This window comes from Ranitomeya variabilis, chromosome 1 (genome assembly GCF_051348905.1).
Source record: "Ranitomeya variabilis isolate aRanVar5 chromosome 1, aRanVar5.hap1, whole genome shotgun sequence".
In the NCBI taxonomy this organism is placed as follows: Eukaryota; Metazoa; Chordata; class Amphibia; order Anura; family Dendrobatidae; genus Ranitomeya; species Ranitomeya variabilis.
The window spans coordinates 402,268,026-402,295,798 of NC_135232.1; the positions used below are offsets into that span (position 1 = coordinate 402,268,026).

The 27,773-nt window shown below is 44.9% G+C and overlaps 2 protein-coding genes across 7 annotated transcripts in view; one reads left to right on the forward strand and one right to left on the reverse strand.

The window, feature by feature from the left end:
• PLGRKT (plasminogen receptor with a C-terminal lysine) overlaps window positions 1-27,773 on the reverse strand; it is a 133,808-nt gene that overhangs the window by 102,536 nt on the left and 3,499 nt on the right. For 2 of the 4 annotated variants that reach the window (XM_077249165.1, XM_077249162.1), the window contains exon 2: window positions 21,905-21,987. Coding sequence is in view for 3 of the 4 variants with exons in the window: in XM_077249162.1 (XP_077105277.1) it covers window positions 21,905-21,985 (81 nt within the window). In the remaining variant the exon portion in view is untranslated. Of the gene's footprint in view, window positions 1-21,904; window positions 21,988-24,238; window positions 24,328-27,773 lie in introns of all 4 variants that reach the window. The other 2 variants (XM_077249164.1, XM_077249163.1) reach the window with 2 other exon arrangements.
• Window positions 1-27,773, forward strand: part of LOC143762035 (programmed cell death 1 ligand 1-like) — a 173,391-nt gene that overhangs the window by 56,791 nt on the left and 88,827 nt on the right. The window lies entirely within an intron of this gene.

Sequence of the window (27,773 nt, forward strand, 5' to 3'; positions counted from 1 at the left end):
GCAGGCCTAGTTTACATAATATATATTCATTATTATATATTCATTATACTGGCGGACACAGAGAGAAAAGCGTCCCTGTGCAAGAACACTACATGGGACCATTGCAGCTCAAGATCTCCTAAAAATGCAAAATTGTACCTGCTTTGGAGGTATAAATGGGCCCCCTCACCTCTTGGGCCCCTGTGCTGCTGCACAAATTACACCAATGATATGTCCGTCCCTGATTCATTATGCAAACTAGGGGGCAGGTCAGTGAGGGATCAGTGATCTGTCAGCAGTCTTCATTATGAATACCTAATCAGAGCACCACATGAAGACCCTCACAGGCCGCCCCGGAGCACAAGCATATTATTAACTGAAAACTGAAAATAAAGATTAAACAACAATCACAAGACGGATTTCATCAACCAAGGTATCATTTTAATCAGTATAACGGCGCTGACCTGACACTGTCTGTATAACGGCGCCGACCTGACACTGTCTGTAGGTTACTGTGCACAATCCTGCTGACAGGTTCCTTTTAACAAATTATTGAACTTTTTTGTACACTTTTTTTTAGTACCACTAAAATAATGCACAGTACTGCAATGTAATATGCCTATAGTTAAAAATAATGTAGATTGTTATACCCAAAACTGCATTTGTGATTGGTAAGTATCCAAGTTCATGGATTTTGGACACATTACTATTTTCTCACATACCTAGCTTTAATAACTAGAAGCCAATCGTACAAACATAGTTAATGAGTCTGTGTTTAACTCACACAAGCTTTCCTTAACTCAAGATTATTCAGAATAAGCCATCATATATTTCAATGAGGAGCAATAATATTTTTGGCTATTACATGACTTACAGTTGTGTGAAGAAGTGTTGCCCCCTTCCTGATTTCCTATTCTGTTGCATGTTGCATTCTGTTGCACGTTTGTCACACTTAAATGTTTCAGATCACCAAACAAATGTAAATATTAGATAAAGATATCACAAGTAAATACAAAATACAGTTTCTAAATGAATGTCCTGACAAATTGAAGTAGATCACAAGATCCTCAAAAACTAGACCTCATGCCGCAATCCAAAGAAATTCTGGAACAAATAAGAAACAAAGTAATTGAGATCTTTCAGTCTGGAAAAGGTTATAAAGCCATTTCTCAAGCGTTGGCACTCTAGTGAACCACAGTGAGAACCATTATCCTCAAATGGCAAAAACATGGAATTGTGGTGAACCTTCCCAAGAGTGGCCGATGACCAAAATTATCCCAAGAGCGCTGCAATGACTCATCCAAGAGGTCACAAAAACCCCACAACAACATCCAAAGAACTGCAGCCCTAACCTCAGTTAAGGTTAGAATTCATGACTCCACCATAAGAAAGAGACTGGGCAAAAATGGCCTACATGGCACAGTTCCAAGACGAAAACCACTGCTGAGTAATAAGAACATAAAGGCTTGTCTCATATTTGCCAGAAAACATCTTGATAACCAAGACTTTGGGGAGAATACTCTGTGGACTGATGAGACAAAAGTTGAACTTTTTGGAAGGTGTGCATCCCATTATATCTGGCGTAGAAGTAACACAGCATTTCAGAAAAGGAATATCATACCAAGAGTAAAATATGGTGGTGATAGTGTGATGGTCTGGCACTGTTTTTTTGCTTCAGGACCTGGAAAACTTGCTGTGGTAAATGGAACCATGAATTCTGCGGTCTACTAAAAAATCCTGAATGAGAATGTCCGGCCATCTGTTCAGGACCTCAAGCTGAAGCACACTTAGGCTATGCAGCAAGGCAATGATTCAAAACACACCAGCAAGTCGACCTCTGAATGGCTTTAAAAAATAAATTAGACTTTGGAGTAGCCTAGTCAAAGTCCTGACCTTAATCCAATTGATATGCTGTGGCATGACCTTAAAAAGGTGGTTCATGCAGAAACCCTCCAATGTGGCTGAATTACAACAATTCTGCAAAGATGAGTGGGCCAAAATACCTCCAGAGTATTGTAAAAGACTCATTGCCAGTTATCGCAAATGCTTGATTGCAGTTGTTGCCGCTAATGGTGGCCCAACAACAATGTGTTGACGTATTTTGTTAGCATATATACTTACTAGAAACAGCAGTACTATATTCTTGTATCTCTTTACCTCTCTCTCTCTCTATGCTCTTACCCCTTCCCTCGCCATAGACTTTAACAGGCTGCGGTAATCTGATCCCTAAGCAAGTTGGCAATTCATCTTCTTCTGATCAATACAGACGTCAGCTGTTTTTCAGAGTGAGTCACCATAATCTAAAATATACTCTTTTTTATTTTTTGGGGTTGGCAGAACTGTGTACGGACTCCTTTGTGTACATATAATTTTATGTATTGTTTTGTTAATTTCATCACATTTTTGGGGAAACAGACCAATGACTGTCATTACAGCAGGGGATCACAGTGGATTCATTTTGTCAGGTAAAATATTTCATTGACTGTTTTTATACAATATTTTACCTCACAAAATGTATCCTCTGCGATCTCCTGCTGTAATGTCAGTATTGTCTCTTGCTTCCTCCCCTGCCCAGGAGCTGTGGAATGTTCGGTACACGGTCAGACACAGACAATTTTTAAAATGAACTTTCAATCGTGGGAAAACCCCTTTAAAAAGCAAATATCAACACCAACATGGCTCCTCCTAAAAAGTACGCCAATGACAATGAAAGGAAAGCAGCAAAGGCACAACGTCGAAGACAACAACGGGCAAATGAGGCTCTTCAAGACCAACAGCATCGCTGGGACAAAAACAATGCATTTAGCACATGGGGTAGATAGGTCAAAGAAGAGAGAACAGACGGGAGAAGTCAGCACATGGGGAAAGAGAGCGTGGATAGGTGGGTGAGCACATGGGGAGAGATTCTCAATGCTGCAAAGCCTGCCCCCATCGTGACATTACCGCCCTCCCGATGACATAGCTACAGGCCTCCATCTAGTTTGTAAAATATCAAGATATTTACAGCGTTATGAACATGGCTATACCAATTGTGTTTACTATTTTAATAAATGACTTAAAAAATGGGTAAGAGAAGGCAATGTCTGCTTTATTGTATTACTTTTTTCATATTTATTAACTTTTTTTTACTTTTTATTTCAGTCACAACTTGAACTTAAAGGAGTTTGATCATTTATATAATATACTAGCTATTGAACCCATTCTGCGCCGGGGTGGGAAGTGGTCTCTCTCTCTGTCTCTGCCTCTCACGGTGAAGCTGCTCCAACTTACATCCTAGCATGTGCCGACTCCTGCGCCTGCCCGGGGACACATCTCTAGCTATATTATATATGGTAATATTTGGATATGGCAGTGTATTATGCCTTTCAAGATAAACAATGACAGACATGCTATGAGAGCCAACCTCTCACTGGATTTAATAGGACTAACATAGCAGCCATAATGGCCGAGTGGCTCACAGAGTTTCTGCAGCAGCCCGGCAGTGTATGTCAGATAGGCTTGTGCAGCTGATTACACAGGCAGTTTCCGGCTTGATCAGTATGGGTATGTGCACACAGTGAGTAATTGGCAGCGCTTTGGACTCCGCACATGTCCGCTGTGTTCAAAGCGCTGCCGGCTTTTGAATGCAGGTGATTCCCCATGTGTTCATTGAACCATGCAAAATCAGTGTCCCAATACATTGCATGGCTGAGATTTATCTTGCGGAGACTTGCGTTTCCGCAAGATAAATTGAAATGCTGCGGTCTGAAAAGACGCTCCACATGTCCGCCTCCGCAGGGAAGCTGCAGATGTCTCAGCACACATAGTGGACATGGGATTTCTTGAAATCCCATCCACTATGCTGTAATATCTGGCCACTGCAGGTTGGAGGCTGCGGATGTACGCAGCATCCAACCCGCAGCTTTTACTGACCATGGGAACGTAGCCTAAGACGTACTGTACATTACCAAACGCTCATGATATATAAACATTGTATAGAGTTAAGGGGTTAAAGAAAAGATGTCCAGTTTTAGAACATGTAAAGATTTCTGTGCCTTTATCATAATTATCCAAATGCATTTAATGATGAGCCAAAAATAATTCCACTATTGCTGATGCTAGAAAATCTTCTTTGACAGGAACCATTTTATTCTCATTTTGGATTGTTCATATTTCCACTCACTTATCTATCTAATGATGACTGTTTTGAGTGACTACGTAGGCTGGACATCTGTGGTTCAGGGATAATGAAGACAAAATGTGAACAATTACTGGAAGATGAGATCAAATTAGCAGGACCCAGATAACGATCTCGGTGACACAGGCGTACAAGCAATTATTTTGTTGAAGGATAGAAAGTTGACACAGAAAGTGAGCAATTGTCCAACCGGTGAGAATATGTGAATTTGCAGCGCTTTATGCGGAGACTCAGTTTTTCAGCGCTAATAACTTAAGAATGTCACCTTTGGTTTCAGGCTCTCTACTGTTCGTCATTGTTACATCAACATTTGACCTTTCCATTCCTAGCTAATGTAACACAGGTATACTTGTGTTTGTCTGTGTTCAATGACTTTTAGTACTATTGTTAGGATAGACCATGGGGTGTAAAGCTGGTTCCCTCAAGGGAATCTGAAGTGAAGATTTAAGAAAACTACACCACCTAAAGTTCAAATGTAAAAAAATCAATAATTGGATGACGACACCCCTGAGTTTGGACATAGAAATCAACTAAATAAATTCTAAGTTCAGTTAGCACAGATAATGATATACTGTAAAACCTATCTGACCTTACACAAACTACTATATGGTAAACAGCGTACACAATCAATACCTTTTTGAAGGGACCTAGCAATTAATGGCTAGCAGCAAGGCTAGATAATTAGATAGCGGATGATATCATAATAATGAAGAGCCGGATGCTCCAGTAATCGATTAGTAATGATGGTATGGTACTTTAAACAGACATAGGGAATAGGCTGAAGAACGGAGAAAATGACCATATGAAGAGTCCAATAATTGCAATATGATTTCCTCTCTCTAATGGTTTTAATAGAAATCATTGAGTACTAAGAAAAGTTGTAAAACATGAAGAAAAATCCTATATTAACTAATGGTTTAGAAACATAAAAACGCTTTCACAAGGCCTCAAAGCCCCATTGTGAACACAGCTGGAATGCATGTTATTATCAGAATCGATGGCAAGACAAAAGTTACCGTATTTTTAGGACTATAAGATGCACTTTTTCCCAAAAAAATTTAAGAGGAAAATGGGGGGGTGTCTTATAGTCCGAACACAGGCTTACTGGGGGGTTGCGGCAGTGGTGTAGCAGCGCCCCTTCCTCAGGGAACCGGCAGCGGCAGAAGTGTGGTGATGCTGAAGCTCGGTGTTGGCGGCGAGCAGTGCGGAGTGCATCATCGGTTTCCCGGCGGCCATCTTCTTGAAGCCATGCGCGGATTGAGATCTCGGCTGGGCCTCTCGCGTTCCATTTTCCTGAGACTGTGGGCTTCAAGAAAATGGCCGCCGGAGGCTGCGCTTGCGCAGAGTGAGATCTCGGCAGGAACTTTCCTGAAGCCGGAGGCCACGTGTGCGCAGATTGAGATCTCGGAGGTCCTTGGCTTCAGGAAAATGGCCGCCGGAGGCCGCACGTGTGCAGATTGAGATCTCGGCGGCCCTTGGCTTCAGGAGAATGGCCGCCGAGAAACCAACGATGCACTCGGCTCTGCTCACCGTGGACACCGGGCCGCAGCATCGCACCGCTGGGATACCCAGGTACTGCAGCATTGCCCCACTTCTGCCATCGGCTACCTGAGAAAGGGACCATGCCTCCTGTGACCCCGCTCTACCACCGCCGGCCCTCAGGTAAGATACCTTAAATTTGGACAATAAGACAGACCCCCATCTTATAAAAATCTTTTTTTTGCTATTTTCCAAAATTTGGGGTGCGTCTTACGGTTTGGTGCGTCTTAAAATCCGAAAAATACGGTACTTATCTTTGCTGAACCTACCCCTATTAAAAAAGAGATCGCATGAATAACAACTCTATAATTCAGTGTAAATCATAATTACTCTGATTAAAGAGAACCTGTCAGCAACAATATCCATGTTAAACTAAATGCATGGGCAGAATGGCGCTGTAATACTGAATACATACCTTTAGTGTAAAAATCTGCAGCCTGGTTTTTGCTAAATCATCATGCTAAATTTGGTTTCGAATTCTTCAATAAAAAAAAAGTGAAACTCATATATTAGATAGAGCCATTACATAGAGTGATCTATATCAAGTATTTATTTCTGTTAATGTTGAGGATTATGGCTTACAGCCAATGGAAACCCAAAAGTCATTATCTCAGTAATTTAGAATACTTTATAACACCAGCTTGAAAAAATTATTTTAAAATCCGAAATGTTGGTCTACTGAAATGTATATTCAGTAAGTGCACTCAATACTTGGTCGGGGCTCCTTTTGCATCAATTACTGCATCAATGCAGAGTGGCATGGAGGCGATCAGCCTCTGGCACTGCTGAGGTGTTATGGAAGCCCAGGTTGCTTTGATAGAAGCCTTCAGCTTGTATGCATTGTTGGGTGTGTCTCATCTTACTCTTGACAATATCCCATAGATTCTCTTTGAGGTTAAGGTCAGGTGAATTTGCTGGCCAATCAAGCACAGTGATACTGTGGTTTTTAAACCAGGTATTGGTACTTTTTGCAATCTGGACAGGTGCCAAGTCCAGCTGGAGAATGAAATTTCCATCTCCAAAAAGCTTGTCAGCAGACGGAAACATGAAGTGCTCTAAAATATCCTGGTAGATGGCTGTGCTGACTTTGGTCTTGATAACACACAATGGACCTACACCAGCAGATGACATGGCTCCCCAAACAATCACTGATTGTGGAAACTTCACACTAGACCTCAAGCAGCTTGGATTGTATGCCTCTCCACTCTTCCTCCAAACTCTTGGACCTTTATTTCCAAATGAAATGCAAAATTTACTTTAATCTGAAAACAACACCTTGGACCACTGAGCAACAGTCCAGTTCTTTTTCTCATTGGCCCAGGTAAGACGCTTCTGGCGTTGTCTGTTGGTCATGAGTGGCTTGACACAAGGAATGCGACACTTGTAGCCCATGTCCTAGATACGTCTGTGTGGTGGCTCTTGAAGAAATGACTCCAGCAGCAGTCCACTCCTTGTGAATCTCCCCCCAATTTGTGAATGGCATTTTCTTAACAATTCTTTCAAGGCTACGGTTATCCCAGTTGCTTGTGCACCTTTTTCTACTGCACTTTTTCCTTCCACTCAACTTTCCATTAATATGCTTGGATACAGCACTCTGTGAACAGCCAGCTTCTTTAGCAATTACCTTTTATGGTTTTCCCTCCTTGTGGAGTGTGTCAATGACTGCCTTCTGGACATCTGTAGTCAGCAGTCATCCCCATGATTGTGGAGCCTACTGAAACAGACTAAGGGACCTTTTTAAATGCTTCTGAATCCTTTGCAGGTTTTTTTAATTATTCTAATTTACTGAGATAATGACTTTTGTGTTTTCATTGGCTGTAAGCCATAATCATCAACATTAACAGAAATAAACAGTTGAAATAGATTACTCTGTTTGTAATGACTTTATATAATATATGAGTTTCACTTTTGTATTGAAGAACTGAAATAAACTAACTTTTTGATGATATTCTAAATTTTGTGAGAAGCACTCTGGCAAAAATTAAGAGACCGCCACATCAAAACCCTGTCATGGGCAGCCCAATCTCCAGACCTGTACCCCATTGAAAACCTCTGGAATGTAATCAAGAGGATGATAGATAGTCACAAGCCATCAAACAAAGAAGAACTGCTTACATTTTTGCGCCAGAAGCAGTGTGAAAGACTGGTGGAAAGCATGCCAAGACACATGAAAGCTGTGATTAAAAATCATGGTTATTCCACAAAATATTGATTTCTGAACTCTTCCTGAGTTAAAACATTAGTATTGTTGTTTCTAAATGATTATGAACTTGCATTATTTGGAGGTCTAAAAGAACTGATTTTTTTTTTGTAATTTTGAATTTTCAGAAAAAAACCCCAAAATGTATTGTTTTGAAATTCGGAGACATGTTGTCAGTAGATTATAGAATAAATTAAAAATGTACATTTTATTCAAAAATATACCTATAAAGAGAAAAATCAGACAAACTGAACATTTTGCACTGGTCTTTTAATTTTTGCCAGAGCTGTATATACAGTACATATATATTAGGAAAGCAGGAGGGTAAAGTCCTGGATGTGTGTGTGTCACCAATGTGCCTAGCCTCGGTGATGTGAAATCCAGAAGAGTAAGCTCCAAGCTCCAGCACGTGCTGAGAGAGTTTTTTTTAATGGGCCCAAATTGTGGGTTCAGGTTTAAGGAATGACTGGAAGAGTTGGTCACGATTAGCAATTCCCATTCTCAAATCCAGGCTTTACAACTCATTTAAAAGGCAGCTGAGCTGCCTCAGAAAGTTGTCTGGGAGTAAATGTGGAAACGCCTCTAGTATACTGGTCGAGTCAGCTAGAAACTAACTAGGTTTGTGTATGGAAGGAGGGAAGGTCCCTTATGTTGCTTTAGTCTCAAGTCAGAGCCTAAAGGAGTGTGAATACTAATCTGTTCGGATGAGCCAGGTGGGAGGTACCGTCATGGCCAAAAGTATTCACACCCCTGCAATTCTGTTAGATAATACTCAGTTTCTTCCTGAAAATGATTGCAAACACAAATTCTTTGTTATTATTATCTTCATTTAATTTGTCTTAAATGAAAAGACACAAAAAGAATTGTCCTAAAGCCAAATTGGATATAATTCCACACCAAACATAAAAAGGGGGTGGACAAAAGTATTGGCACTGTTAGAAAAATCATGTGATGCTTCTCTAATTTGTGTAATTAACAGCACCTGTAACTTACCTGTGGCACCTAACAGGTGTTGGCAATAACTAAATCACACTTGCAGCCAGTTGACATGGATTAACCCCTTTCTGACATCTGACGTACTATCCCGTCGAGGTGGGGTGGGCCCGTATGACCACCGACGGGATAGTACGTCATACGCGATCGGCCGCGCTCACGGGGGGAGCGCGGCCGATCGCGGCTGGGTGTCAGCTGCATATCGCAGCTGACATCCGGCACTATGTGCCAGGAGCGGTCACGGACCGCCCCCGGCACATTAACCCCCGGCACACCGCGATCAAACATGATCGCGGTGTACCGGCGGTATAGGGAAGCATCGCGCAGGCAGGGGGCTCCCTGCGGGCTTCCCTGAGACCCCCGCAGCAACGCGATGTGATCGCGTTGCTCCGAGGGTCTCCTACCTCCCTCCTCACCGCAGGTCCCGGATCCAAGATGGCCGCGGCATCCGGGTCCTGCAGGGAGGGAGGTGGCTTACCGAGTGCCTGCTCAGAGCAGGCGCTGGTAAGCCTGCAGCCCTGCACAGCAGATCGCAGATCTGCAGAGTGCTGTGCACACTGTCAGATCAACGATCTGTGATGTCCCTCCCTGGGACAAAGTAAAAATGTAAAAAAAAATTTTTTCCACATGTGTAAAAACATAAATAAAAAATAAATTCCTAAATAAAGAAAAAAAAAAAATATTATTCCCATAAATACATTTCTTTATCTAAATAAAAAAAAACAAAACAATAAAAGTACACATATTTAGTATCGCCGCGTCCGTAACGACCCAACCTATAAAACTATATCACTAGTTAACCCCTTCAGTAAACACCGTGAGAAAAAAAAAAAAAACGAGGCAAAAAACTACGCTTTATTACCATACCGCCGAACAAAAAGTGGAATAACACACGATCAAAAAGACAGATATAAATAACCAAGGTACCGCTGAAAACGTCATCTTGTCCCGCAAAAAACGAGCTGCCATACAGCATCATCAGCAAAAAAATAAAAAAGTTATAGTCCTGAGAATAAAGCGATACCAAAATAATAATTTTTTCTATAAAATAGCTTTTATCGTATAAAAGTGCCAAAACATAAAAAAATGATATAAATGAGATATCGCTGTAATCGTACTGACCCGACGAATAAAACTGCTTTATCAATTTTACCAAACGCGGAACGGTATAAACGCCTCCCCCAAAAGAAATTCATGAATAGCTGGTTTTTGGTCATTCTGTCTCACAAAAATCGGAATAAAAAGTGATCAAAAAATGTCATGTGCCCGAAAATGTTACCAATAAAAACGTCAACTCGTCCCGCAAAAAACAAGACCTCACATGACTCTGTGGACTCAAATATGGAAAAATTATAGCTCTCAAAATGTGGTAACGCAAAAAATATTTTTTGCAATAAAAAGCGTCATTGTGTGACGGCTGCCAATCATAAAAATCCGCTAAATAACCCGCTATAAAAGTAAATCAAACCCCCCTTCATCACCCCCTTAGTTAGGGAAAAATAAAAAAATTAAAAAAATGTATTTATTTCCATTTTCCCATTAGGGTTAGGGCTAGGGTTAGGGTTAGGGCTAGGGTTATTGCTAGGGTTATTGCTAGGGTTAGGGCTAGGGTTAGGGCTAGGGTTATTGCTAGGGCTAGGGTTAGGGCTAGGGTTGGGGCTAGGGTTAAGACTACAGTTAGGGTTGGGGCTAAAATTAGGGTTAGGGTTTGGATTACATTTATGGTTGGGAATAGGGTTGGGATTAGGGTTAGGGGTGTGGTTAGGGTTACCGTTGGGATTAGGGTAAGGGGTGTGTTTGGATTAGGGTTTCAGTTATAATTGGGGGGGTTCCACTGTTTAGGCACATCAGGGGCTCTCCAAACGGGACATGGCATCCGATCTCAATTCCAGACAATTCTGCGTTGAAAAAGTAAAACAGTACTCCTTCCCTTCAGAGCTCTCCCGTGTACCCAAACAGGGGTTTACCCCAACATATGGGGTATCAGAGTACTCAGGACAAATTGGACAACATCTTTTGGGGTCCAATTTCTCCTGTTACCCTTGGGAAAATACAAAACTGGGGGCTAAAAAATAAGTTTTGTGGGAAAAAAAAGATTTTTTATTTTCACGGCTCTGCGTTGTAAACTGTGGTGAAACACTTGGGGGTTCAAAGTTTTCACGACACATCTAGATAAGTTCCTTGGGGGGTCTAATTTCCAATATGGGGTCACTTGTGGGGGGTTTCTACTGTTTAGGTACATCAGGGGCTCTGCAAATGCAACGTGACGCCTGCAGACCAATCCATCTAAGTTTGCACATATGGGGTATCAGCGTACACAGGACAAAAAAGAGGAATTTTTATTTTCACGGCTCAGCGTTATAAACTGTAGTGAAACACTTGGGGGTTCAAAGTTCTCACAACACATCTAGATAAGTTCCTTAGGGGGTCTACTTTCCAAAATGATGTCACTTGTGGGGGGTTTTAATGTTTAGGCACATCAGGGGCTCTCCAAACGCAACATGGCATCCCATCTTAATTCCAGTCAATTTTGCATTGAAAAGTAAAATAGCGCTCCTTCCCTTCCGAGCTCTGCTATGCGCCCAAACAGTGGTTTACCCCCACATATGGGGTATCGTCGTACTCAGGACAAATTGCACAACAACTTTTGTGGTCTAATTTCTTCTCTTACCCTTGGGAAAATAAAAAAATGGGGGCGAAAAGATCATTTTTGTGAAAAAATATGATTTTTTATTTTTACGGCTCTGCATTATAAACATCTGTGAAGCACTTGTTGGGTCAAAGTGCTCACCACACATCTAGATAAGTTCCTTAGGGGGTCTACTTTCCAAAATGGTGTCACTTGTGGGGGGTTTCAATGTTTAGGCACATCAGGGGCTCTCCAAACGCAACATGGCGTCCCATGTCAATTCCAGTCAATTTTGCATTGAAAAGTCAAATGGCGCTCCTTTCCTTCTGAGCTCTGCCATGCGCCCAAACAGTGGTTTACCCCCACATATGGGGTATCAGCGTACTCAAGACAAATTGTACAACAACTTTTGGGGTCCATTTTCTCCTGTTACCCTTGGTAAAATAAAACAAATTGGAGCTGAAATAAATTTTGTGTGAAAAAAAGTTAAATGTTCATTTTTATTTAAACATTCCACAAATTCCTGTGAAACACCTGAAGGGTTAATAAATGTCTTGAATGTGGTTTTGAGCACCTTGAGGGGTGCAGTTTTTAGAATGGTGTCACATTTGGGTATTTTCGGTCATATAGACCCCTCAAAATGACTTCAAATGAGATGTGGTCCCTAAAAAAAAATGGTGTTGTAAAAATGAGAAATTTCTGGTCAACTTTTGACTCTTATAACTCCCTAACAAAAAAAAATTTGGTTCCAAAAGTGTGCTAATGTAAAGTAGACATGTGGGAAATGTTACTTATTAAGTATTTTGCGTGACATATGTCTGTGATTTAAGGGCATAAAAATTCAAAGTTGGAAAATTGCGAAATTTTCAAAATTTTTGCCAAATATCCATTTTTTTCACAAATAAACGCAAAGTTATATCGAAGAAATTTTACCACTATCATGAAGTACAATATGTCACGAGAAAACAATGTCAGAATCGCCCAGATCCGTTGAAGCGTTCCAGAGTTATAACCTCATAAAGGGACAGTGTAAAAATTGGCCTGGTCATTAACGTGCAAACCACCCTTGGGGGTGAAGGGGTTAAAGTTGACTCAACCTCTGTCCTGTGTCCTTGTGTGTACCACATTGAGCATGAAGAAAAGAAAGAAGACCAAAGAACTGTCTGAGGACTTGAGAAACCAAATTGTGAGGAAGCATGAGCAATCTCAAGGCTACAAGTACATCTCCAAAGACCTGAATGTTCCTGTGTCTACCGTGCGCAGTGTCATCAAGAAGTTTAAAGCCCATGGCACTGTGGCTAACCTCCCTAGATGTGGACGGAAAAGAAAAATTGACAAGAGATTTCAATGCAAGATTGTGCGGATGTTGGATAAAGAACCTCGACTAATATCCAAACAAGTTCAAGCTGCCCTGCAGTCCGAGGGTACACCAGTGTCAACCCGTACTATCCGTCGGCATCTGAATGAAAAGGACTGTGTGGTAGGAGACCCAGGAAGACCCCACTTCTTACACCGAGAAAATAAAAAAGCCAGGCTGGTGTTTGCCAAAACTTACCTGAAAAAGCCTAAAACGTTTTGGAAGAATGTTCTCTGGTCAGATGAGACAAAAGTAGAGCTTTTTGGGCAAAGGCATCAACAGAGTTTACAGGAGAAAAAAAATAGAATTAGTTCTTACCGGTAATTCGGTTTCTAGGAACCTTCCACGACAGCAGTATCGGAGGATGTCTCCCCGCCCTAATAGGGGACAGGAAACAAAGAGGTTAAATACCCCTCCCCTTCCTGCAACCACCAGTGTTTTTTCTGGACACAGTAGCATGTATAGTTACCATTTAAGTGCAGGAATCATAAATTTATAAAACAGATAGGGAGGGAAATTAGTGCTGTCGTGGAAGGTTCCTAGAAACCGAATTACCGGTAAGAACTAATTCTATTTTCTCCAGTCACCTTCCACGACAGCAGTATCGGAGTGATACCAACCGCTAATTTCTTTAGGGAGGGACAACCGCCTGCAGAACACGTCTGCCGAACGTTAGATCCCTGTTGAAGTTGAGCCTGTAGTGCCTGGTGAACGTGTGTATTGACGACCAGGTGGCGGCTCTGCAAATCTGCTCTGCTGATGCGCTTCCCCTTTCTGCCCAGGAGGTTGAAACTGAGCGGGTAGAATGGGCCTTTAGTGAAGCTGGAGGTGAGAGCTTCTGAGAAGAGTACGCTAGGCTAATGGCCTGCTTGATCCAATTAGCGATTGTGCTTTTGGCTGCCTTCTTTCCCTTATTACGCCCTGACCACTGGATGAACAGGTTTTGATCCAACCTCCAATCTTCCGTTTGCTGGAGGTAGAACAGGACCACCCTGCGGACGTCCAGGGTGTGAAAGGCTTCCTCTTTAGGATTAGAGGGATTGGGACAGAAAGAAGGTAATATGATGTCCTGATTTCTGTGAAAGCTTGAAGCTACCTTAGGTGTAAAGGACGGGTCTAGTTTGAGAATTATACTATCCGTAGTTATAGTCAGGAATGGTTCCTGAATTGATAAGGCCTGTAACTCCCCTATACGCCTGGCAGTCGTGATAGCTACCAGAAAAATCGTTTTGAGGGTTAAGATCTTTAAGCTAGATGCTGAAAGGGGTTCAAAGGGGTCCCCGGTCAGACCTTTTAACACCAGGTTTAAGTCCCAAGGTGGGGTATGGATCTGGAGTCTCGGACGGATTCTGGTTGCCGATGATATGAATCGTTTCACCCATCGATGGCTTGCTAGATCCTGGTCAAAGAAAGTACCGAGAGCCGACACCTGAACCTTTAGGGTACTAGGTGAAAGACCCAGCTCCAAGCCCTTCTGTAGGAATTGAAGAATCTGCGCAATATTTGGGTTAAAAGGGTCCGGTCTGTTCGGGGCACACCATGACGAAAATTTCTTCCATATCTTGCCATAAATGGCGTTCGTTATTGGCTTCCTACTTTTCTGTAGGGTTTCAATTACTTCTTGCGAGAGTCCTCTGGCTCTCAGGATCTCGGATTCAGTAACCAGGCTGTCAACTTTTTTGTGTAGGTCTGGATGGGTCAGGGGACCCTGTTGAAGAAGGTCGTGTCTCTGTGGAAGCGGAATCGGGCCTTCTAGACACATGCTTGTCAGTGCGCTGACCCAGCTCCTTCCTGGCCAAAATGGGGCCACCAAAATCGTTGTGATCTGATCCGTCCGGATCTTCTGCAACGTCCTGGGTAGCAGTGGTATTGGAGGAAAAGCATATGCCAGGGTAAACTCCCAGGGGTGGGAGAACGCGTCCAGTCCTAGTGTCCCGTTTGATGGGGTCAGGGAGAAGAAGGTGTTTGATTTTTTGTTCTGAACGCTGGCAAATAAGTCCACATCGGGAGTTCCCCACCTCTGGACCAGGGCTAGGAATACCTCCTGGTTTAGAGACCATTCCCCTGGATGGAAGTCTCTCCGGCTGAGATAATCCGCCTGGGAATTGTCCAATCCCCTTATATGAACTGCTGAGATTGACATCAGGTGGTTTTCTGCCCAGGAAAAAATCCTTCCAGCAGTCAGCTTCAGGTTCGAGTGACCTGTGCCCCCTTGGTGTCGGAGATATGCCACGGTGGTCATATTGTCGGACATCACCCGGACATGGTAACCCTGGATGATGCCCGATGCGGCTTTTGGCACCTCTTCCACCGCTTTCAATTCCCTCAAATTTGAGGAACTGCGTCTCACATCTGGGGTCCACAACCCCTGGAAGTGGAAGCCTTCTATCACGGCGCCCCAACCTCTCTGACTTGCGTCTGTTGTGAGAACTCTGAGGGGAAGCTGATCCCAGCTGACTCCCCGGTGTAGATTCTGGGGGTTCAGCCACCATAACAGAGAGGATCTCACATGCGAGGGAAGGGGAATCTTCCTGGTTAAGGCCATCTGATGTCCTCTTGAGTATGCCAGGATGTGTGATTGAAGTATTCTCGTATGGGCTTGCGCCCAGGAGACTGCTTGAATGCAGGATGTCAATGAACCCAGGACTGACATAGAGTCTCTTAGAGTCGGGGCTCTTTGGTCTCTGAACCTGGAGATCCTGCGGACAAGATCGGTCTGACGGTCCTCGGGTAGAAAAGACATTCTCTTCTCCGAATCCAGAAGGATTCCTAGGAATTTCTTCTGTGGCGAAGGCTGGAGGTCTGATTTCTCCAGGTTCGGGATCCACCCGAAAGATTCTAGAATGTCGAGGACTCTTGTCACATCCTGATTGAGACGTGAAGCGGATGGAGCGATGATAAGAAAATCGTCCAGGTAAGGTATGACACAGATCCCCTGTTGACGAATAAAGATTACCGCTTCTGTCATGATCTTGGAGAAGACTCGTGGAGCTGACGAGACTCCGAACGGGAGGACGTTGAATTGGTAATGGCTGACCCGTTTGTTTTGGGAGATCGCGAACCTGAGGAATCTTCTGTGGTCTGGGTGTATTGGCACATGATAGTATGCGTCCCTCAGGTCCAGCGTCGCCATCACCCAGTCCTGACCGATCAGCGGGATTGCTGATCTGATCGATTCCATTTTGAATCTCCGGTATTTTATTACCTGATTTAGAGGTTTCAGGTTGATAATGATGCGATGTTTCCCTGAGGGTTTCTTCACCACGAAGAGGTGGGAATAGTGACCTTCTCCTATTTCCCGATGTGGTACATGGGAGATCACCTTCGCTTGAAGCAGGTCTAGGATATCCGGCATCAAAATTTCCCGAAGTCCTGGGGATTGTAGGGAAGTGATAGACAGACGATGGGGAGGAGGACTCTCGAACTCCAATCGTAGTCCCTCCCGTATGGTACGTAGGACCCACTGGTTTGTGGTAATCACCTGCCACTGGGAGAGGAATCCCGAGAGTCGACCCCCGACCGGAGGGCAGTCATTGTTTTTCAGAGGCCTGGGTCGGTTGGGGGACCAGGATGTTTCTGGCTTTTCCTCCCTTGGGGTAACTCCATTGTCCTGATTTGCCCTTACCCCTGTAATTCTGCTGGGGGGCTTGGTCACGGGGGGGGACGAAAAAACCGCTTCTTAGGGTTCTTTTGTTCCAAATACATAATGACCCTGGAAAGGTATACCGCAAAGTTTAGACTTTGAGGTAATATCACCTCCCCAGGACTTAAGCCACAAAGCTCTTCTAGCGGAATTTGTGAGAACCACTGATTTAGCGGCAACCCGTACTGATTCTGTGGAGGCATCCGCGAGGAATCCGGTTGCCCTTTGGAGCAGAGGAAGAGAATTAAGAATCTCTTCTCTGGGTGTACCCTGCACCAGGTGATTTTCCAATGTACGCAGCCAGAGGAACAGGGATCTGGCTACACATGTTGATGCCACATTAGACCTCAGTAGGTTAGTTGAAGTCTCCCAGGATTTTCTTAATAAACTTTCAGTTTTGCGATCCATGGGATCTTTTAGCTGGGAGGAATCTTCAAAGGGCAGGGCTGTTTTTTTGGTTACCCTTGAAACCTGGACATCAACCTTGGGCATTTTGAAAAGAGAACAGTCTCCCTCCAAGGGAAAACGGTTCTTGAGTTCTGATGGAACGTTTAACCCTTTCTCTGGAAGGCCCCACTCATGGAGGATGAGGCTTTCTATATTTTCGTGTATGGGGAATCCCTTTACAGATTTGGGCTTTAACCCCCCGAACATGTCATCCTGTACTGAATGGCCCTCCACCTCCTCTTCCACCCCCATGGTGCCCCTCACCATAGACACTAATTCCTCCAAATCCTCGGAGGAAAAGAGATATTTTTTGTTGTCTGATTTGGGAGCAGAGGTAGAGGCAGAACTCTCATTCTCCCAACGGTCCCCTGAGTCAGAAGTATGCACTTCTCCTGAATCAGAGTCAGAGACTACAGGAGCTATTTTCCTTTTCTTGGCAGGAGGAGGCTGTGGTGTCGGGGGCTGGGAGAAGGTCGCCATGGAAGATTGAACTTCCTGCCTGATGAGAGTCCGGATGCTGTCCATAAGAGAGGGCTGTTCAGCACGCAGAACCTCGTCTGTGCATGGCTGGCAGAGCTTCTTTTTATATGTGGAGGGAAGCTTGGACGCACATGTAGCACACTTGCGACTGGGCACCTTCTTAGAGGCAGCAGCCTTGTCTCCCTAAAGGAGAGAGAGAGAAGACGGACTAAGTCGCTTGAATTTTAGAAAATGGACAGCAAGGGACATCATCCCACTACTTACGGCAGGGGGGTGAGTGCTGGGCTCTGCAGAAGCAGAGTGAAGGGTTTTGTCGCCATCCATATCAGAGATCTGACTATAGAGGGTATAGACAGGAGGTCTTACCTGGAGGCTTCCTTAGCCAGGAAAAAATAGGTTACCGAGGCTCCCAGCGAGGATTGGTGGTGCTCCTCCCCCTTGTGGTGTCCGTTTGATGGGGGGGGGGGGTCAGGGACGCCCCGTCCATGCCGCCGCTGCATGTCCCGGCCCAGGACGCTGAACGGCGCGCGCGGGAGCTGCGGTGTGAGGAGCCGGCGAGAGACCCGAAGTTCGGGTGCGCGTCACTTCCGGTGCGCGCGCGCCGGCACCAGCAGCAGCGTGGAGAGGGGAGGACGCCGGGGAGCTGTTAGAAGTACCCCGGAGCACCGCACCGCCCTGCTTTGCCTCCCGAAAGAGGCGCGGGTAGGGCGGGCAGGGGGCCCAAGTCACGTGGAAGGTCACGGAGATGGGAGCAGTCTGGATGGAGGAGGAGAGCGGAGCCCCCGACCTCGACTGCCCGGCTAGAAAGGTAACAGTGCTCCCGATCGCCGGCCACGGCAGCACTATCAGAGAACCTCTTCATGCCCCATAGGGGACAGGAAAAACACTGGTGGTTGCAGGAAGGGGAGGGGTATTTAACCTCTTTGTTTCCTGTCCCCTATTAGGGCGGGGAGACATCCTCCGATACTGCTGTCGTGGAAGGTGACTGGAGAAAAGAGGCATTCAAAGAAAAGAACACGGTCCCTACAGTCAAACATGGCGGAGGTTCCCTGATGTTTTGGGGTTGCTTTGCTGCCTCTGGCACTGGACTGCTTGACCGTGTGCATGGCATTATGAAGTCTGAAGACTACAAACAAATTTTGCAGCATAATGTAGGGCCCAGTGTGAGAAAGCTGGGTCTCCCTCAGAGGTCATGGGTCTTCCAGCAGGACAATGACCCAAAACACTTCAAAAAGCACTAGAAAATGGTTTGAGAGACAGCACTGGAGACTTCTAAAGGTGGCCAGCAATGAGTCTACACCTGAATCCCATAGAACACCTGTGGAGAGATGTAAAAATGGCAGTTTGGAGAAGGCACCCTTCAAATATCAGGGACCTGGAGCAGTTTGCCAAAGAAGAATGGTCTAAAATTCCAGCAGAGCATTGTAAGAAACTCATTGATGGTTACCGGAAGCGGTTGGTCGCAGTTATTTTGGCTAAAGGTTGTGCAACCAAGTATTAGGCTGAGGGTGCCAATACTTTTGTCTGGCCCATTTTTGGAGTTTTGTGTGAAATGATCAATGTTTTGCTTTTTGCTTCATTCTCTTTTGTGTTTTTTCATTTAAGACAAATTAAATAAAGATAATAATACCAAAGAATTTGTGTTTGCAATCATTTTCAGGAAGAAACTGAGTATTATCTGACAGAATTTCAGGGGTGTGAATACTTTTGGCCATGACTGTATATAACAAACTATTTTGTTTTCGGTTATACCTTTTGTGCCCACAAGAGGCTGTTTTGTTTGTGTTTTATCTGGAAGTTTATGGAAATAACTACATGGTGGCCCGATTCTAACGCATCGGGTATTCTAGAATATGCATGTCCACGTAGTATATTGCCCAGCCACGTAGTATATTGCCCAGCCACGTAGTATATCGCCCAGCCACGTAGTATATTGCCCAGCCACGTAGTATATTGCCCAGTGACGTAGTATACAGCACAGAGCCACGTAGTATATTGCCCAGTGACGTAGTATATAGCACAGAGCCACGTAGTATACAGCACAGAGCCACGTAGTATACAGCAGAGCCACGTAGTATATTGCCCAGTGACGTAGTATACAGCACAGAGCCACGTAGTATATTGCCCAGTGACATAGCATACAGCACAGAGTGTCATGATTCCCAATGGCAGGGACATAGGCAAAAACAGGACTAGCTCTAGGATGATGGAATCTAAGCTGACCGCGATGCTGAACCTCACACACAACTACCAGTGGCCGGGGAACGTACCTACGTTTTATCCCTAGACGTCTCGCACCAGCCGGAGATCTAGCTACCCCTAATAGAGGAAACACAGACCTGGCTTGCCTCCAGAGAAAACCCCAAAGTAATAGTAGCCCCCAACATATAATGACGGTTAGTTAAGAAGAAAACACATACGTAGTATGAATACAGGTTCAGCAAAGAGAGGCCCACTAACTAGATAGCAGAAAATACAAAAGTGGACTTCGCGGTCAACTCAAAACCCTACAAAATACCATCCTGAAGTGACTTTAAACTCCGGTATCAACTCATGACACCGGAGTGGTCACTTCAGTTCACTAGAGCTTCCAGCAGCAAGATTCATATAAATGCACGCTGGACAAAAGATACAAATGATCAAACTTATCTGACTCAGCAGACTTGGAGCAGGTAGCAAGTAACAGAGGAGCTCTGGTAACATTGATAGCCGGCAAGTGAATGAGTGAGAAGCCAGACTATATAGGAAACTCCCATTTCCTGAAGGGAACAGGTGCACTGGAGATAGAAGACAGAAATCAACCAGTACCACCAGTAGCCACCAGAGGGAGCCCACAAACAGAATTCACAACAACAGAGCCACGTAGTATATTGCCCAGCGACGTAGTATACAGCACAGAGCCACGTAGTATATTGCCCAGCGACATAGTATACAGCACAGAGCCACGTAGTATATTGCCCAGTGACGTAGTATACAGCACAGAGCCACGTAGTATATTGCCCAACCACGTAGTATATTGGGCAGTCACGTATGGTTAAAAAAAATAAAAAATAAACACATACTCACCTTCCGCAGGCGCGTTGTAGCTCTGTCGCCTGTATGGGGTGCAGGCAGCTGCTTCCGGTCTCAGGGTGTGATGACGTCGCGGTCACGTGACCGTGACGTCATGGCAGGTACTTTTCGCGCAGGACCTGTGATGACGTCGCGGTCACATGACCGTGTCGCGGTCACATGACCGTGACGTCACGGCAGGTCCTGCTCGCGCAGGCGCGCAGGACTTGTGATGACGTCACGGTCACATGACCGCGACGTCATGGCAGGTCCTTCTGCCAGACCATCCCTGCCAACGGAAGGTGCCGCTTGCATGGACTGGCTGGAGCATCGCGAGGAGCGGGAAAGGCGGCGGCGGAAGGTGAGTATCTAAAGATTTTTTATTTTTTGTATTATTTTTAACAAAAGATGTTTTTACTATTGACGCTGCATAGGCTGCGTCAATAGTAAAAACTTGGTCACAAAGGGTTAATAGCGGCGGTAACGTAGTGCGTTACCCGCGGCATAACAAGGTTCGTTACCGCCGGCATTAACCCTGTGTGAGCGGTGACTGGAGGGGTGTATGTGGGCGCCGGGCACTGAGTGCGGGGAGTAAGGAGCGGCCATTTTCTTCCGGACTGTGCGCGTCGCTGATTGGTCGTAGGCGTTTTGCCACGACCAATCTGCGACTTGGATTTCCATGACAGACAGAGGCCGCGACCAATGAATATCCGTGACAGAAAGAAAGAAAAACAGACAGACAAACAGAAGGACAGACAGACGGAAGTGACCCTTAGACAATTATATAGTAGATAAGCTTCATCTATGACCTGGACCTGACCTCACTGAATGTTTAAATGCCAACGACTACCAAATAGATACTAAATAGTTATTTGCCCTGTGGAGGGCAGAGCACAGTACTGCAGTGTGCAGGTCAGAGAGGCCCAGCGCCTGCGCACTGCAGGACTTTTCTCTGCCCTCCACAGGGCAGATAAATACGCCTGCGCAGGAGCGCGATTCTGGAGAGCCTGTGGGATGACGCAGGGATGCGCCATCCACATGAAGCAAGCAGGAGCACGGTGATTGTAAGAAGATGGGATGCGTTGGACCAAGACCAGCGACGCCTATCAGAACGGACCGCCCCGCAGGTGAGTATAATAAAAGTTATTTTTTTTCCTCTTACAGGTTGGATTGGGGGCTTATATACAGCATTATAGAATGCTGTATATCAGCCCTGAAAGGGGGTGGCCGTTATTCGTATTGGCCAAACCTGGTGACGGGTTCTCTTTAAGCTAACAAGTGAGGTCTGAGATGCAGAAATCATGGACTACACATAGAAGTCGTGTCATTTTTAAGCAGAGTAGTGCACCAGATGTAAATTTAGCACTCGCTTGCTACATCTGTATGGACATATAGCTAAATTCACTTACCTGAAGTTGGGAGTTCATTAACATGAATTCCTGCTGTTTCTTCATGTTTTCATCCATAGACCTAGACAATAAGGACCCCATTTCTAAAAACAGATCCATAAAAATCAGTTACCACTAGAAAGTCAAGAATTATTTCATGAGCGAAAATTAAAACAAATAATGCCTTAGGCCAGGTTCACATTGCGTTAACAGCAGCCCGTTCAACACATGCGTTAAAGGGCTGCTGTTAACGCAAGTGGCGACATGACATCGCGCTAGCGCAGATAGAGCTAGCAGATGCTCTATCTGCGCTAGCAGTGACGGACCTGGAAACGCTGCAGCCCGCGTCCCAGGGTCCGTCACTCAATGACGGCACTGCTAGCGCACGCCCATTGTGGCCACGACATTGGACTCAATGGCGGCATTAACGGACTGCATTACACGGCGTTATGCCGCGGGGTAACTTAGTCCGTCTAACGGACGCCTGTAACGTAATGTGAACCCAGCCTTAAACAAGTAAAGTAAAAGCAGTAAAATGTTTGCTATGCCTGTAGGGTGATGTGACCTAAAGTCACATGGTTTTGCCTTACGGAATGGGTGCTGTGTGGCACCAGGTCGCTCCCTACGATGCCTCAGTATTGATACAGTATTGCGCCACACCTATAAGGTTCCATTAAGAAGTTCGCTGTGACATGTTAATGGGCTTCATACAGTCTGATCAGAATGTTAAACTAAGAACTACCTGTTCAGTAAATTTTATTTAGACACAATAGACCAATGTATAAGTTTTGATGTGCAAGCCTTATCTTCTACAACTATAGTACACTTCTGCTGGGTTCCTCTGCTCTTATTGGCGGTGTAGTGCCAATGCACTGCAGGGCGGACTTGCCCCTAACCATATTATAGTCATACTCTGGACTGAGCGGAGGACGGATAGAAGACATTAGCACACATCTACTGGAGCAAAAGAAAGGGGCAGCAATTATGGATTGGCATAAGGCATGAACGAGGCAGAAGCAAGTAACACAATAAATTGCAAAATAAGGTAGTTTAAGGCTATGTGCACACGTCAGGATTTCTTGCAGAAATTTCCTGACAAAAACCGGACATTTCTGCCAGAAATCCACATGCGTTTTTTTCGCGTGTTTTTTCCCAATGCATTAAATAGCGAGAAAAACCAAAAAAAAAAATAAAAAATCGCCAAATTACTGAACATGCTGCTTTTTTTTACCGCGATGCGTTTTTTTTCGCTGAAAAAAACGCATCATGTGCACAAAAATTGCAGCATGCATTCTAAATGATAGGATGCATATGTATGTGTTTTTATCGCGTTTTTATAGCGAAAAAACGCGAAAAAAAAGGAGAAAATTCCTGAACGTGTGCACATACCCTAAAATAGTTTGATCCTCCGTTGTATTTAATAAAAATATAAATGACCGCTACTCTTCGATTTGCATTTAGATAGACTGATTTTGTGGCCATAAACATATGGCAAGATACAAACTATATTGGGACAGATCAAGAGGCAAGCGCCGGGCCTCTCTGACCTTTCCCGGCGCCTGCGCACTGCAGTACTTTGCTCTGCCCTCAACAGGACAAACAAAGTACGCCGGAGCCGAAGCATCAAGACAAGAAGAGGACGTCATCGTAAGAAGATGGGAGGCCCCGGACCGGACCGTGACGCCCATCGGACCCGGACCGCAGCGGAACCGCCCCTGGGTGAGTATAATCTAACCTCTTTTTCTCATCTTTCAGGACACATTGGGGGCTTATCTACAGCATTACAGAATGCTGTAGATAAGCCCCTGATGCCAGTGGGCTTAGCTCATCTTCGATTTTGGGGGTGACAGGTTCCCTTTAATCGTTATTATGGTGCCAACCACAGAAAGGGAGATGTCAGATTTAGGGAGTTTAGTGGACGGAGGGAGCAGAAGTTGTTCAGTTTTGGACAGGTTGAGTTTCAGATAGAGAGCGGACATGATGTTGGAAACTGTGGACAGACAGTCACTGGTGTTCTGTAGTACAGTGCAGGTAAGGTCAGGGGATGACATGTATATTTGTGTGTCATCAGCATAAAGATGGTACTGAAAGCCAAATCTGCTGATGGTCTGTCCAATTGGGGCTGTGTAGAGAGAGAAGGGGGGCAAGGACTGAGCCCTGAGGGACCCTAACAGTGAGAGGAAGGGGAGAAGTGGAGCCAGCGAACGAAACACTGAAGGAGGGGTCAGAAATATAGGAAAAGAACCAGGAAAGGACAGTGTCCTTTATGCCTATTGACTGGAGCATAGAGAGTAGGAGATGGTGGTCAGCACTGTCGAAAGCTGCAGAGAGGTCGAGAACTATGAGAGTAGTCACCGTTACGCTTTGCTGTCAGAAGGTCGTTGGTTAATTTGATGAGTGCAGTTTCTGTCCAACGTAGGGGCGGAAGCCAGATTTTGATGGATCTAGGAGAGAGAAAGTGGAGAGGAAACAGGTAAGGCATGAATAGACCAGGCCCTACAAGAGTTTAGAGATTAAGGGGAGATTGGAGACTGGCATGTAGTTAGTTATTTGTGCAGGATGGATCCAGGGAGGGTTTTTTTAAATAATGGAGTGATGATAGAGAGTGTTTGAAGGAGGAGGGGAAAATACCAGAGGAGAGGGAGAGATTTAAGATTGTAGCTAAGTGAGTAGTGATGACTGGAGAGAGAGACTGGAGGAAATGTGAGGGAATGGGGTCGGTAGTGCATGTAGTTGGACGAGAAGAGGAGCCTGTTATATACCATTAAAAATTGTTCCAGGATGACAGCGCAGCAGATGACAGACAGCAAGCAGTGTTATACCATTAAAAATTGTTGCAGGTTGACAGAGCAGCAGATGACAGACAGCAAGCAGTGTTATACCATTAAAATTGTTGCAGGATGCAGATGACAGCAAGCAGTGTTATACCATTAAAATTGTTGTAGGATGACAGAGCAGCAGATGACAGACAGCAAGCAGACATTTTATTATTTTTACAATTGTGGATGTAAAAAAAACCTATGTCACATACAGATGATATACGAAGGTAAGAATGGGCATATAGCATTCCATATGAGCTAAAATGGACCATTTATCCTGCACTTATGTGAACTGCCCACAGACATATTAGGCTACTTTCACACTTCTGTCTTATGGCGTACGTCGCAATGCGTCGTTTTGGAGAAAAAACGCATCCTGCAAAGTTGCCCGCAGGATGTGCTTTTTCTCCATAGACTTGCATTAGCGATGCATTGCGACGTATAGCCACACGTCGCATCCATCGTGCGACGGATGCGTCGTGTTTTGGCGGCCGCGACGCACAAAAAAAAAAGTTCAATGTAACTTTTTTTGTCCGTCGGTTCCGCTTTTTCCCACCGAGCATGCGCGGCCGGAACTCCGCCCCCTCCTCCCCGCTCATCACACTGGGCAGCGGATGCGTCGTAAGACTGCATCCGCTGCCCACGCTGTGCTACATTTAGCACACTGTTCGTCGGTACGTCGGGCCGACGGTTTGTGACGGCCCCGTACCGACGGAAGTGTGAAAGTAGCCTAACTCACATGAGAATTTCTTGTTCTACGGTGGGTATCTGATCCCTTGCTGATTTTGTAAGTTTGCCCACTGACAAAGACATGAATAGTCTATAATTTTAAGGGTAGGTTAATTTTTTATCCAAAATAAAATCCAGAAAAATCACAGTGTATAAATTATATAAATATATTTACATTTTGCAGTGAGAAGTAAGTATTTGATTCCTCTGGCAAACAAGACTTTATACTTGGTGGCAAAACCCTCGTTGGCAAGCACAGCAGTCAGACGTTTTTGTACTTGATGATGAGGTTTGCTCACATGTCCGTTAGAATTTTGGTCCACTCCTCTTTGCAGATCATCTCTAAATCATTAAGATTTTAAGGCTGTTGCTTGGCAACTCAGAGCTTCAACTCCCTCCATAAGTTTTCTGTGGGATTAAGGTCTGGAGACTGGCTAGGCCACTCCCTGACCTTAACGTGCTTCTTTTTGAGCCACTCCTTTGTTACCTTGGCTGTATGTTTTGGGTCATTGTCTTGCTGGAAGACCCAGCCACGACCCATTTTTAATGTCCTGGCGTAGGGAAGGAGGTTGTCACTAAGGATTTTATTTTACGGTACATGGCTCCATCCATTCTCCCATTGATGCGGTGAAGTAGTCCTGTGCCCTTAGAGAAGCACCCCAAAAACTAATGTTTCCAACTCCATGTTTGACAGTGGGGACGGTGTCCTTTGGGTAATAGGCAGCATTTCTCTTCCTGCAAACACAGCGAGTTGAGTTAATGCCAAAGACCTCAATTTTTGTCTCATCTGACCACAGCACCTTCTCCCAATCACTCACAGAATCATCTAGGTGTTCATTGGCAAACTTCAGACGGGCCTGCACATGTGCCTTCTGAGCAGGGGGACCTTGCGGGCACTGCAGGATTTTAAACATTTATGTGTAATGTGTCACCAATGGTTTTCTTGGTGACTGTGGTCCCAGCTGCCTTGAGATCATTAACAAGTTCCCTCGTGTAGTTTTAGGCTGATCTCTCACCTTCCTCATGATCAAGGATACCCCACAAGGTGAGATTTTGAATAGTGCCCCATATCGATGTCGATTGACAGTCATTTTGTATTTCTTCCATTTTCTTACTATTGCACAGTTGTCTACTTCTCACCCAGCATCTTACTTATGGTTTTGTCGCCCATTCCAGGTTTGTGCAGATCTAAGATCTTGTCCCTGACATCCTTATAAAGCTCTTTGGTCTTGCCCATGATGTAGAGGTTAGAGTCTGACTGATTGAGTCTGTGGACGGGAGTCTTTTATAAAAGTTGACTATGCAAGACTTAAGGCAGACTTTAATGCAGGTAATGAGTTGATTAGGAGCGTCTATCTGGTCTGTAGGGGTAACTCTTAGGGTATGTGTCCACGGGCCGGATTACATCCGGATTAATTGCGGATTGAACGCTGTGTACAGCGGCCAGATGTTACAGCATAGTGGATGGGATTTTATGCGAACATGCATCCGGCGGCCCTGCGTTTACGGACATGCAGCGTCTCTTTTTAGAACGCAGCATGTCTGTTTACCTTGCGGCGACCCTCTGTCGCCGCAAGGTAAATAACACAGTCCTATGCATAGGGGCGGCGATTCCAGATGTGTTCAATGAAGGGGGCGGCGATTTGGGAGGAGCAGGTTTTCCGCTCCGTCCAAAGTGCCAACAATCTGGGCCCTGGACATGCACCCTTAATGGTTAGTAGGGGATCAAATACCATATTTTTCGGAGTATAAGATGAACTTTTTTCCCAAAAAAATTCGGGAGGAAAATGGGGGGCGTCTTATAGTGCGAACACAGGCTTACCGGGGATTGCGACAGTGGTGTAGCAGCGGAACTGGCGGCGGCATAAGTGTAGCGATGCTGCGGTGGTGGGCGGGATGGAGTGCACCTGAGCAGGGTCCCTTCCTCAGGATGCCGGTGGCGGAAATGTGGTGACACCGCAGCCCAGTGTCTACGGCGAGCAGAGCCGAGTGCATCACCGGTTTCCCTGTGGCCAGCTTACTGAAGCCGTGGGCCGCTGGAGGCTTCAGGAAAATGGCCGCTGGAGGCTGAGCGTGCGCAGATTGAAATATTGGCAGCACTCGGCGTCAGTAAAATGGCCGACATGTCAGTCTGTGCACGCATGGCCTCTGGCCCAAAATTTGGGGTGTGTCTTATGGTCCGGTGTGTCTTATAGTACGAAAAACACAGTACTTATTTCTCACTGCAAAATGCATATAAATTTATATAATTTATACTATGTGATTTTCTGGATTTTCTTTTTGATATTCTATCAAATTAACCTACCCTTAAAATTATAGACTGTTCATGTCTTTGTCAGTGG